This window comes from Urocampus carinirostris, chromosome 2, assembly GCF_059441175.1.
Source record: "Urocampus carinirostris isolate Australia breed hairy pipefish chromosome 2, RoL_Ucar_1.0, whole genome shotgun sequence".
Taxonomy (NCBI): domain Eukaryota; kingdom Metazoa; phylum Chordata; class Actinopteri; order Syngnathiformes; family Syngnathidae; genus Urocampus; species Urocampus carinirostris.
The window spans coordinates 46,733,048-46,747,334 of record NC_142350.1 but is presented as its reverse complement, the minus strand read 5'-3'; the positions used below and the strand labels follow the sequence as shown (position 1 = coordinate 46,747,334).

General features: G+C 37.4%; 1 protein-coding gene across 5 annotated transcripts in view; it reads right to left on the bottom strand.

Annotated features, from left to right (window-relative positions):
- grik5 (glutamate receptor, ionotropic, kainate 5) overlaps positions 1-14,287 on the bottom strand; it is a 245,682-nt gene that overhangs the window by 66,794 nt on the left and 164,601 nt on the right. For all 5 annotated transcript variants that reach the window (XM_088326779.1, XM_088326775.1, XM_088326778.1 and 2 more), the window contains 3 exons: positions 9,494-9,652; positions 7,571-7,723; positions 3,998-4,102 (listed from right to left, as the gene is read on the bottom strand). In XM_088326779.1, the coding sequence (XP_088182905.1) occupies positions 3,998-4,102; positions 7,571-7,723; positions 9,494-9,652 (417 nt within the window). The remainder of the gene's footprint in view (positions 1-3,997; positions 4,103-7,570; positions 7,724-9,493; positions 9,653-14,287) is intronic.

Sequence of the window (14,287 nt, the reverse complement as noted above, 5' to 3'; positions counted from 1 at the left end):
AGGGCGTCACACATAAACAAGACTTGAGTTAAATAAATATAATAATTAAAAAAAATTAAAAAATAAAATAAAAAGACATGTGTTAATTAAGGAAAAAAGACTAAAATTTAAAAAAATAATAAACATTTCTAAAATCCATTACATTTTGGTTGTTGGTAGAATATGACTATTTGGGCTCAAGCCGAAGGGTTTTTTTGTGTGTCCTTTCAAATATAACAAACACTTTGGTGGTTTTTAGGATAATTTACAAAACATTCAAATGACATTTTTTTTTGTCCTGAGTGCGAATGAAATTAAGATATTTAGGGGGTTAACAATACAGATTGGGGAGGTTATTGTGGGTCAAACTCTTTTAGTGGATCGTTGTACTTTTTCACATAAATGTTTAAAGCTTATTGGTTGATATTTTATTTTTAGTTGTAAGCCTCAAGAGGTAATTGATTTTTCGGGGTGGGGCTTTATATAACACTCTTAAAAGATTGTTAACGGTAGAGAGAACAATCTTCTTTAGAATAGAATAGAATAGAATAGAATATACCTTTATTGTCATTGTTACAAATGGGCTAACATATTGTGACAACGAAATTGGGCATGACACTCCAGTTTTACACATAGTGAGGGTATGAGCAAGAAGATAAAGGAACAGAGAAGATAATGTTATAAAACAAGGGGAATAAGGCTATAGTTATAATTTACATGGTATTTACACAACAATGTCAGCATGTGGGATGTTACATACAGGGTTGTCGTGATAACGTTGTATCGTAACGGTTGTGCAATATTGCATTTGGTGCAAAGTCATCATGGTGCAAAAATAGTCCGCATATACATTGGTGCAAGCATAGACATCGTAGTGCAAAAAAAGGAAATGGTCAGACATTGTGCAATTTGAGCATTAAACGTAGTGCAGTCGACATGTGCAAGAACAAGACTTGAGTAACATTATTTTCGTATGAGGTAGTGTTGGCACGAGTTTTCAGTTTTTGTGCGGTGTCTGTTGAGCAGTGAACAAACATAGTGCAGACAGCATGTACGTGAGTACCATTTTACATACGTGTGAGGTATTTTTTTTGTTTTTTTTTTTTGCAACAGTTTTCAGTTGTTTGTGCGGTGTCTGTTTAGGGTGGTAATGGCTGTGGGGAAGAAACTGAGCAACAGAGAGCCTAGTTTTCGTATCATATCTATTTATCATTTATATTTATCTATTTATCATATATTTATATATGTATTTATTAGTTCAATGAGACATGGACAAAATAGGAGTATGCAGGGTGTTCCAATATCTTGGGCACATTTTGACATTGATTGTCTTGTAAACTAGTAAGAATATATATATATATACAAATCTGCTAAATTCAGAAAGCTTGTAATCTCATTTTTTTTCAGGAATGTTCGAAGGTGTAAAGCTGTTGAATGATCGCAGTCGCCATGGTGTGTTTTTGTGCTCCACATCTATCAATCTACAGTGAACCCTTAACTAATTTAAATTTTCAAGTTGTTCATACTAAGCAACTCAAATGTAAAAAAAAAAAAAAAAAGCAACAACAACACAGAAGCCCTAAAAAAACGAAAACACACATAGACAACAAATGAACTATACAAGAATAATCCATTAACTTTCTTACACAAATTTCAAGTGAAATAAAGGATCCCTGAAAAAAAAGTATACATAATATAAAATATTTGCAAATATACTGAAAGATAAATGGTAAAATACAAAACAGTTTGGGCATTTTTACATCGAGCACATTTAAAGTCAAAAAGTAAAACAGAATCTCTGAAAAAAAAAGCAAAAAAAATAACTTTTCACTTTGCAGGGCTATAAATAAACTATAAAATACAAAAGAAAACTATTTACAATTCAACGTTAAACAATTTGGGTACAGAACATCTGAAAAACACACAAACAGAAAAGAAAAATTGAATAAAAGAAAAAAGAAAATACCCGCAGTGTCTACTGAATATATGCATTTAAAAAGTGCCCGAGCTTTAAAGGACTGATTCGGCATCTGACACTAATAGACAATGCACTCTGCTTTGGAGCCCTCAATATCCATCAATCCATCCATCCATTATCTGCACCGCTTATCCTCAGTAGGGTCGTGGGGGTGCTGGAGCCATTTTCGGGCAATGTGCAGGGGACACCGTGAACTGGTTGCCAGCCAGTCCCGGGGCACACAGAGACAACTCACTCACTCATTCACACCTAGGGACAATATAGAGCAGCCAATTAACCTGACATTCATGTTTTGGGAATGTGAGAAGACAGGGAGAACATGCAAACTCCACAGAGAAATGGTTCCATCTCATGACCTCAGAACTGTGCCGCACACACGCTAACAACTCAGTCGCAGTGCTGCGCCCTCAATATCATTAAAATGAATTCAAATTTGGTTCCTTCCCCTGTGTTATGTACATTACTTTCTTTGGTTTTGACCCTGTCTTGGACCACCCAAGACCAAAGGTCTCAAACTCAACTTACTTGAGGGCCTCTGGAGCTAAGGTCCGGATGAAATTGGGCCAAATCAGGTATTCAAAATAGGAAAGCTCAGATTTTAAACATTCTATTATTCTCAAATATATGTTTTAATTTGCTACACAAAATAAAATGTTAAAAAAAACATTCAGAATGAATGTAAAACTATAAATTCATTAATGTGAAAAGTATATATTAATTCATATATTATTACATGGTCTTTATTTATGTTAAAAGAATGATGCTTATGTTTAGACCATTAGATGTTGCTGTATTGTGTAGTGCAACCAGAAATGAGAGCAAAGGAAAAATACAAACTATGGAGACTCAAAGTGACCAAAATGCACAATTTTACCTGCCATTTTTTTTGCCTATCCTCTTTGAAGCTTTTGGTTACCCGTCGTGGGAAGATTGCTAACAATTAGCTCATGTTACGTAAAATAAATGCACATTTTTGAGCAATGAGTATTTTTAAAAAGATGTATGTTTATATCATAGTTTGTGTGTTTTTGATTATCTGTTAAATCAATCTTAGCTTAGAAAGGAATGGGCGCCATTTGCCCAAGACAGACTACAGGAAATAGTGGCCCTACGATCCCAGTGGTTAAGGGATTCAACCCACCAACCATTGTTCTTTTTAATGATTTTTTTTTCTACCACTTAGAAATGCAAAATATTACACCTATTCCTTTAAACATTCATATCAAGGTGGGCATCAAACTATTACACCGCGGGCTGCGATTGCTCCCCCAGGTTGCAGGTTTGAAATCCCTGCTCTAAACTGTCCACACACTGGGGTCTCAGAAAATTCCATGGGAAACATTTCACAAATCACCACAAGAAAACGCATGGTGCGAAATTGGGAAATCTGGGTGGTGAGGAAATGAGATTGTGATATCTGCTACAACAGTCTGATCCATCTATCTGGCAGTATTGTGTTCAGAAACTGCCTAACCCTGAGGCACTAGTATGGTGGTGCCCCATCCTGTTGTGAAAATGAGGTGACCAGACTATCTCACTCAATTTATCTAATAACCAATTTTCCAGCATGTGGAGGTACGTCTCACCACTGACTGTTGCTGTTTTAAAGAATGGTCTGTAGACAGCTTTCTCTGACATAGCACAAAACAGTTCAGCACCAAATGCAGAAGCTGTTGCCAAAATTGACAAGGCAACGCTGGAATGTGTTTGGCAAAAATTTAACTTGATGTGTGTCGTGTGACCAATGGTGCTTACATTAAACATTTCATGTGAAAATTGGGATTACAACCTTTCTGAATTTACTTGATGTGTTGTTGTATCCTTAAAAATGTACAAGATATGTAAAAATGTGTCTAAGACTTTTGGAACACACTACATTAGTTCACCAAATAGCACTTTTATAACCTGGAAGTATCTTCTCATACAAATGGATATAAAAAGCGCACCAGTGGCATGCATAATCTCCCCAAACAGCCAGCGGGGTATGGTGACCTGACGGTGGGTTGCCCAAAAATAAATAAATAATACAATTAAAATAACCTCTTTGTGGCCTCCTCTGTGTTTCTCCAGGATCCTTAGGGTGTAGTTGGTCCTCTGACCTTTGCTGTTGAACTCCACATGCCCGGTCAAGCCGTCATACTCCACCTGGCGAAAGTCAGGCACCAAAAATCAAAAATTTGATTTAATGGTGCCTTACGGCTCTAATTAGCAGAATGGGACTGATCTTGTTTTGAATACTGTATGGAAAATTAACAGAATTGTAAAGCAGGGATGAAATAATCTCTTTAGTTTTGCACATTTTGTGAAGCCTACCTAGCAACACTATGATCACTTATTGGTTGATCTCATCTCATCTCATTAGCTGCACCGCTTATCCTCAGTAGGGTCGCGGGGGTGCTGGAGCCCATCCCAGCAATCATCGGGCAGTGGGCAGGGGACACCCTGAACTGGTTGCCAGCCAATCGCAGGGCACACGGGGACAGACAACTCACTCGCTCATTTACACCTAGGGACAATTTGGACCGGCCAATTCACCTGAAATGCATGTTTTTGGAATGTGGGAAGAAACCGGAGTGCCCGGAGGAAACCCACGCAAGCATATTATATATATATATATATATATATATATATATATATATATATATATATATATAGGATTACTATTATTATTACTATTACTACTATTATGCTGATTGCTAAATATTGATATTTTTCACGTATTACTTCACTTTAAATTTGTTTGTGTAGTAAAATAAGAAAATAATACTTTAAACTTAATATGTATGTATTAATATGTAAAATAATATGTATCAGATTAATTTAAATACTTAAAGGGATACCTTTCTTCTTTTACTACATTTTTAACTTTTTATAGTCGAATTATAAAATGAGGGGCGGCACGGCGGCGCAGTGGTTAGCGCACAGTTCATCTCTTGGGAACCTCCTGCCTGGGTTCAAATCCAGCTCCAGATTTCCTGTGCGGAGTTTGTATGTTCTCCCCGTGCTTGCGTGGGTTTCCTCCGGGCACTCCGGTTTCCTCCCACATTCCAAAAACATGCATTTCAGGTAAATTGTCCGGTCCAAATTGTCCCTAGGTGTGAATGAGCAAATGAGTTGTCTGTCCCTGTGTGCCCTGCGATTGGCTGGCAACCAGTTCAGGGTGTTCCCTGCCTACTGCCCGATGATTGCTGGGATGGGCTCCAGCACCCCCGCGACCCTACTGAGGATAAACGGTGCAGCTAATGAGATGAGATGAGACTTTAAAATGAACGACATTTATAATATTTTGATCATTTAAGTAATGTTTCTCTTATTTTACTACATTTTTAAAGTGTTTCATAGAATTAATACTTTATAACAAGCAAAGTACTATATCCGATTATTTTGATCATTTTATTTTACTACATTTAAAATAAAATAATACTTTAAAATAAACAAATACATTTTCTATCGTAGATGTCAATTAGAGTGAATTTAAAAACATTTGATCTTTTTTGAAGTAAAATAGAAAATAAGACAACATTTACTATACTGCATTTATCTGACGTAGAATATATAGATTAATTTGCCAATATTATTACATTTTAATTTATATAAAAAAATATTAATAATAATATTTAAAATTAACAAATGGCAAACTAATGGAAAAAGTAACTTCTTTTGCAAATTTTCTGTCTATTTTCTGTCCAATCTTTCTAAAATTATATTTCAAAATAATTCTTGAAATAAAAAGTATAATATTCAAAAGGAAAAAACATGAATCCAACAGTAAAGATGAAAAGGGGATTCATTTACATAAAGATAATTAAATTAATTGTTGTATTTAATAAAAAAACTATAATTCAGAATAAAGAAATCCATTGAAACTAATGCAGAACTCCAAAGTGGTGTTTTTCCCCTCATAACAGCACAAATAAAAATTGCTGTGGGAACCTGCTCAGCAGCAGGAGCCCAACCGTGAATTGACCATAGACTTTATTTTTAGAAAGCAATTCCCTTCTTGTACAATTGCTCGCACTCCAAAATGAAAAACTTTCTTCTCGTGCACCGTCTTGTTTTTCCACCATAAACGTCTCCAAATTCAGACATCGCCGTGACAATCATCGCTCCATTAAACAAGGCGAGCTTTCGTATTCGGCGGCTAAATACGAGCGTCGATTTGTGGCCGCGCTACGTCGATTGCTTTTCAAGGGAAGAACGATCGTGATGGAGTATCGATATTTGGTCTCGTCTGCGGGGAGCGAAAAAAGCAAAGAGGGGGAGAAGATGGAGGACGGGCACGGATGGACGCCCTCCTTCGATGAGAGAGGGGGGCGTATTGGGGAGGGAGGACGGCACAATGCCACGTGAGATGAGGATGGTAACAAAGGCGTCATTCGTTCTCATTAACCCGAGAGACGAGTGGTCACAAATCATCATCAACAAGACAGCTCACAACATGCCCGATTTTGGGATTTTTGGGAGTATCCAGGGGAAGGAAGGCAGAAAGGAAGCAATGGAAGCAATAGAAGGAGGGAAAGGAGGGAACAGAGGAAGGAAGGCAGGAAGAAAAGAAGGAAGAAAAGAGCAAAAGAAGGAAGGGATGAAGAGACGGGAAGGAAGGATAGTATGGAGAGAGGAAGATTGGAAGAAATAAAGAAAAAAAACAGGATGGTTGGACTTACGGGAGGAGGGAGGCAGGTAAAGAAAGAAAAAAAGGAAGAATGAAAGAAAGGAAGAAAGAGAAAGAAAGAAAGGAAAGTGCAGACGAAAGAAGGAGTGAATGAAAGACGATATGAAGAGAGGGGAAGGAAGGTATGGAGAAAGAAAGAAAGAAAGAAAGAAAGAAAGTGCAGAGGAAAGAATGAGTGAATGAAAGAAGATATGAAGAGAGGGGAAGGAAGGTATGGAGAAAGAAAGAAATGAGGAAAAGAAGAAGAAATAAGTGAAGGGGGGAAGGTACTGAGAGATGAAGGAAAAAGGAATAAAGGTATGAAGGAAGAAAGGGAGAACAGAAAAAAGAAAATAATGAAGGGTAAAATGATGGAAGGTATGAAGAAAATAAAGAAGGAAGGAAGAAAGTGAGAAAAGAAGGAAGAAAGAAGCGAAGGAAGAAGGAGATGCTGGTGGAAGTAAGAGAAAAAAGAAGGAAAAGAGAAAAGTAATGAAGCAAGAGAGTAAGTTATACAGAGGGTAGGCTATAGAGAGAGGGGGAGGAAGGAAGCAAGTAAGAAAGGAAGGAATGAAGGAAGAAAAGAAGAAAGGCAGAAAGGAGGGAATGAATGAAGAATGAAAGACAGGAAGTCAGGAAGGAGATAAAGATGGAAGTAAGGAAGGAGATAAAGATGGAAGGAAGTTAAGAAGAAGGGTAAAAGTGAAAAATGAAAGATGGGAGAAGGAAAGATTGAATGAAAAAAGGAAAGAAAGGTGGTAAAGTGTGAAAAATGGAGGAGGGAAGGGAGGGAGGAAGAAAAGAAAAACTAAAAAGTTCCGTAATCAAAGAAATTAAAATGAAACAATTTGAATTTCACAAAATTTCGCTTGTGAACAGAAAAATCCACGTTTAGGGTTAACAAACTTAGGGTATTCACTAAAGCTCTTTAGTGAAATGGACCCCCGAAGTTTGTAACGTACCATTCGCAGATAGTTCATCAAACTGGTCCCGTGTTGCCAGATCTGAGGGGAGGTGCAACTCAAGGGCTTGACTCCGATCTCTTGACTGCGGTTCAGTTCCCGGACCGCCCCCACCACCACGTGCACCGCGTCGAACATCAGCGCCGAAGACAGCTATGGAAAACCAAACTTTATAAGCTTTTTACTGCAGCATGAAAATCGACAACAAATCTGTTTGAATCATTGACAATTTTTAACGATGTGTGAACATTCAAAACCGACTCAATTGAAATACTGTAATTCCCCATTCCTTTGCACTTTTTGGGTTGAAAAAAGTTCATGTCAAAAAGTTAACTGTACTCGTGAACCCGCGATCCATTACCCATGATTCGATACTGATGCAGAGTGCATTTTTGTCGGGCCCGGCTGTTCTTTTGTGCGTTTATTTCTGTCTAAAATGAACTGCACTTGTGCGGCTGCGATTCATTATTCCCATGCTGCAAGTGTAGGGCACTTTTGTCAAGCCTGGGGGCTATATTTTTCTGCTAATTTCCACCTTAAATGAACTGCACTCAATTGGCCATGATCCACTATCCCTGGTTGACTATTGTTCTGAAATCAGCCGGCAGAAGGCACTTTTGTCGAGTGGCGTGCCGTTCTGGCACCTTTAAAACAAAATGCTCTGCTGTGGCCGTGATCCATTATCCCAAGTGGACTATTACTGAGAGCATGTGGCAGAGAGAGCAAATTTGTGTCATGTGTGGCATTTTTTTCCCTGTTCTTGTTGTGTAAAATGAACAGCAACTGTGTAGCCGCAATCCATTATCCTAGTCGACTATTGCGGTAAACACGATCCATAAGAGCTTCTTTTTTTTTTCGGTTTGAGCTGCTGAAGGCTTGCCAAGCCATGTTTATATGTAAAGCCCTTATTCACAAGACGTCTCAAAGACCTGTACTATTACACCGTCAATAATAATATTTTTACACAAAAAAACGAAAAATCGACAAAAAATACTATAGAAATAGTACAAGAGTAAAACTATCGTGCAAAAATACTGCAAAAATTATTGCAAAACTATCAAATAAATACTACAAAATACTATGACAAAAATACTACAAAAATACTACAAAAATAACACTACAGTAATACTATGATAAAAAATACTACTTCAGAAAACGGGAATACTATTATGAAGAAAATACTACAAAAAAAATTTCTACAAAAACTCTACTATGGAAATACTACAAAACTACTACAGAAATACCACAAAAATACTATGATGAAAAATACTTCTACAGAAATTCAACAAAAAATATCATGACAAAAATACTACTCCTGAAATATCTCAGAATACTAAAAAATAGGACTAGTTTAATACTAGGAAAATACTACAGATATACCCCAAAAATATTTCTGCAGAAATATGACAAAATACTACAAAAAACGAAACTACAGTAATAAAACTACAATAATACTATATGAATACTACAAAAAGTTGCAGATAATGGAAATATACCAAAAAAATAGAACTACAGTGATAATAAAAAAACTAAGTATCAAAAATGAACTGCACTGTTTTGGCTGCAATCCATTTTCCCTAGTCAATTAGTGCTGCGAGCCCAGATAAATTTGTGGAGTGCATGGCAGCTCTTTTTCTGTATTCTAAAAATCAACTGTGCGATCTATTCTCCCTGGTCAACCATTGCATGTTTAAAATGTGTGGCTACTTTGCGGATTGACGCATACCGTAGGTGGCTTCTGGCCCCCAATAGGCGTTATAAACGAATAATAACAGTATTACGTACTTTATTACAATTTTGTTATAAAATCAGGTAAATTCAAATTCAATTCATTTATATTGCAGTTTAACTCAAACAAGGGATAAGCTAACCCTAACTATAGCACCATCGATCGTGATTTTCGGGCCAAGTGAACCAACTGACCGCCGGTCCTGGGTAGGACAATTCGCATCCCTCGTTCCAGGACAGGTTGAGACTCCGGATGAACTCCAGGTAGAAAGGATGAGTAGTGTTGAACATGGAGAAGCCAACCACGTTGGATTGATCGTCCACGATGTCGTCCAACCTCATCAGAGGAAAGTCCTAAAAGAAAAGAAAGAGACGAGCGAGACAAATGAGAAGTAAGGGAGCGACAGGGTCTAATCTCACGAGACGCTCAAAGTAGCAATTGAGCTAGACAGCAAGCACTTGCAAACTCCTGCTGTTATTATTATTTTCTCAAGTGGCAGCTGAGATTTTCTTTGCTGCTTTGATTTCTCTTTTCTTATTTTACTTTCAGTTTGGTGGCAGCAAAGAAACATATCACAAGAGTTCCAACTCCTTTTTCATGACCAAATTCAAGCAATTTTAAGGACTCTCAAAGCCAATTTTTTGCTTTCTCCAGTACCATTCAAAGATTTACATACGCGATTGTTAATCTTGGGTGTGGAATTATCAAGAAATCTTGTATGAGTTTAAGACCTTTAGTAAATCTCAAATATTATTGTTGATCTGAACAAAATGTGTGCAAATATTTTTGGGACAAATCTCTCCCCTCAGAGGTGTTGGGTAAAATGTAAAATATAGCTTACATTTTCAGTTGCACGAAGTCCTTCCACTACAATTTACCATGGGGAAATGGTACCCATAATCAATGCCCATAAATTTATACACAATCCTTGCACTAATATACATTTCATAGTGCTTTGTTAAGGTGTAGCATGCTCCTGACAATGATCAACGAGAAAATGCCGTACGAACTAATGCCAGTTGCCGTTGATTGCGAGGGAAGAAAAAAATGCAATGGCAAAGCGAAGCCACCATAGAGTGTGTCTGTTATTTTTATGTAGACTTGTGTTGAAACATGGCAACAATTTCAAGCATTTAAAGGCACTTCACCCAAAGTTCAAGCTCTTTTCAAACATTAATAACACAATAATAAAATGCAAGGATTTCAAGCACCCGTACTGACCCCAGCTTTGTGAAAAAACATGATTCGACAAATAACTCTTGTAAATAAAACAAAAATTGTTAATGTTAAAGAAAATATGTTCTGAATGTATATGAAGTAAATCATGGCCTTTTAAATTATAGATATAAAAATAAATTAGTGGTTTTACAGACCTTAGATTTTTATAGAGCACACTAGACAAAGTCCAGTTGGAAAAATGTCATAAACACATAATCTTTTCAGATAAATTTGCATATTCATTTTTTCCCTATGTATTTAAAGACTCATATTTTGTATAATAAGAATACAAAAATATATATGATTCAGCATTTTCCCCATTTATTTATAATTTGATTTTTTTCTTACTTTGCAAAAAGAAGTATATCTATTGTAAATTCATAGGATGAATAAGAAGGGGGTGAAGAAGAAGGTGGTGAAGAAGAAGAAGAGAAAGAAGAAGAAGGGGGTGAAGAAGAAGAGGGTGAAGAAGAAGAAGGAGAATGATAGGAAGAAGGAGAGAAAAGGAAAGGAAGGAGAACAATAAAATGTATAATAATAATAATATTAACGGTAAATCTTATAAACATGAGGAATTATTGAGAAAGATTTTATTATAATGAGTTAGAAATATTATGAGAAAAAAAGATAACAAGTTATGCTTACTATTTCTTAAACTAAAAGGGAAAAATATATTTCAATAAAGAAACAATGTTTAAATGAGAAGAATCAGTGGATTCAGAACAATAGTATTTTCATGTAGCACTGTTAAAAATAGTTGAAGTACTGGTACTCCTACCCAGGTATCAATTTCAGGGAATTTGTTATAGTTATATCAAATGAAAAAGCCGACGTCCAATAATCCAGCCATGAGCCGACAATCAGGGATTTGAGGAGCGTCCGTTGCCATTCTCCCCTTTGAAGTCTCGCATACATCTGCATCTAAATGCCGACTTTCGCCACGTAAACATCTACGCGGTATGTCAAGCACGTACGGAGAGCCGACCGGGGGGCCGAAATAAAACGGGCGGCGGTGTCAAGACACACATTAATGAGAATGCGGAAGAAGGGGGTGAGCCTGTGTCTCGACCATGCTCGGCATGTTGTTCCCTCTTTTTTTCACAAAATATGCTTTGTTTTTTTTACTCTATCTTTAAAATGAAATCCTAATGAATAACAAAGGCAGTACACCCCAGGGTACAACTGTAATTCATTGTGAGATAGGGATCACAACGTACAATTGACCTATAGGGGATGGATAGAAACCTATGGTAATTAGCTAAGACTAACAAAGCGAGTCGTAAGCCAGGACGGGAGAGTAAACGTAGTCAGGATCAAAAATGGGTCGTAAACCAGGACGGGAGAGTAGACGTGGTCGGGATCGTAACAGGTCGTAGCGGGAGACAAACAGGAGCAAAAATGGGACAGGCAGGAGTCAGGGTCGAAAAAGGCTTGCCTTGTATACACAGAGGTTCGCAGACGGACTGACAACAGGAGACTGACAGGACTGGGTTTAAGTCAGGACAGGGAGCCAATCAGAAAGTGCGACGGTTGGCGCCAAACGAGCGGGCACAGGTGAATCGCATCGTTAATCATGACACTTAGTACACCAAGGGTAAAAACACAGAAATAAGAAAATAGTATATAGCAGGGGTCTCAAACTTGCAGGCTTGGGGCTGAATGCAGTCAGGGTTGGGTAGGGTTACTTTAACTGGATGACTTTCAATTACTTTTGGATTACTCCAATACCAAATATTGCTAATAAAAGACAAAATAAACTAAATATGAATAAAATGATGACTCCCAACACGTGGTAAGCTTTCTCTCCTGGCTTTGATCTCTTTGATCTCCGGCAAAACTAACATAAAATGCGACAGAAACAAAATGAAAATAAATCCAAACAGCTTGCCAACATCATTTTTGCCGTTCCATGTGTTCCGTTACTCCCCAAGCCTGCACAAAATTTTGTAATTTAATTCATATTTAGTTTCTTTTGTCTTTTATTAGCATATTTGGTATTGGAGTAATCCAAAAGTAATTGAAAGTAATCCAGTTAAAGTAACTCTACCCAACCCTGATTGCAATCAAATTGACGTATAGCGGGGGGTAGAAACCCATAGTCATTTGCCATTGCCAACAGAGCCCCTAGTACACCCAGGATAAAAACACAGAAATAAGTAAATATTGTATAGCAGGGGTCTCAAACTTGCAGCCTTGGGGGCGTTTGTGCCCAAAATGACGTATAGCAGCGGATAGAAACCATTAATCCCTAGCAATTGCTAACGGAGCACCTAGAACACCCAGGATGAAAACACAGAAATTAGTAAACAATATTTAGCAGGGGTCTCAAACTTTCAGCCTTGCGGTCGATTGTGGTGAAAATGACGTATAGCGGGGGATAGTAACTCATAATACTTAGTTATTGTCAACTGAGCCCCTAGTGCACCCCATATAAAAACACAGAAATAAATATATAGCGTATGTATCAAACCTGGCCCAGGGGCCAATTGCGGTCCTCAGGATGGTAATTTGGGGGCTTGAAGTGTACGCCTTTATATTAAAGTTAGAAGGACACTGAGTAACGTTTGACCAATGGATATCACTTAATCGTGTCGTCCAACCGAAAACGACTGCTACAAAGCACAAGTAATCATACATATATTTTTTAGGTTCTTTTGAAACAAACTAAACCGTTTAGGGTTAGGGTAGGTATAGTGTTATCTTTTTTTTACAAAATAGGCATTTTTTGTCTTTCTTTATATTTAAAGACAAATACCAACAAATAAAAAAGCTGTACACCCCAGGATACAACATTATTTTGTCGTGAGGTAGAGATCACAAAGTGAAATTGACGCATAGCAGTTGATAGAAACTTACTAATTAGCTAAACCCGTATGAGCCTCTAGTACACCAAGGATAGAAACACAAAAATAACTATATAACTTTCAGCAAACTAGTTGCCAGCCAGTCGCGGGGCACTCAGAGACGGACATTTCCCTCACTCATTCACACCTAGGGACAATTTGGACCGGCCAATTAACCTGACATGCATGTTGGAGGAAACCCGAGTGCCTGGAGGAAACCCACACAAGCACGGGAAGAACATGCAAACTCCACACAGGGGATTCGATCTTATGACCTCAGAACTGTGCCGCACATGCGCTCACCGCTGCTAGTTTGTTAGTATCAAACACGTGCATTATTTTTTTGTGTTTCTGTACTGTTTTCTTTCTGGACTGATGAATCGATATTCATATCAGTGAACTGAAAGCTCGAAAATTTAAAGTTAAAATTAAAATATAGTAGCTTCCTTCATGATAAATGCTGGAGACAATATGAGACTATGTCATATTATTTTGGGTGCGAAACCGTTAGCACTACCTGCTGGCTGAATTCGGAAACCATCGATTTAGGTTCTAAATTAAATATATATAATTTAAAGCAATTAACTCTACAAGGCGCACTTTGGAACTTATGGCAAATGTGGGTTTTTAGATGCGCCTAAAAGTCTGGACAACATGGTAATGTAATATTCATTAGGTGTGACAGGACCTGACCTGGTGGGGGCTTTGCTTTAATTGACTTATACTAAATCATAGTCCTGATGGTTTGATTAGTTAAGGACAGCCAACGAAGTAACGATTCGTATGCATTCTTCTCTCTCTTTTTTGTCTCTCTCATTCTCTTATCTTTCTGCATGCTGGTTTAAGATTAGGTAATTGTGTAATTTTGTAATCGTAATCCTGTGCAGTCCTTTGAGACATTTTTGTGATTAAGGGCTATATAAATAA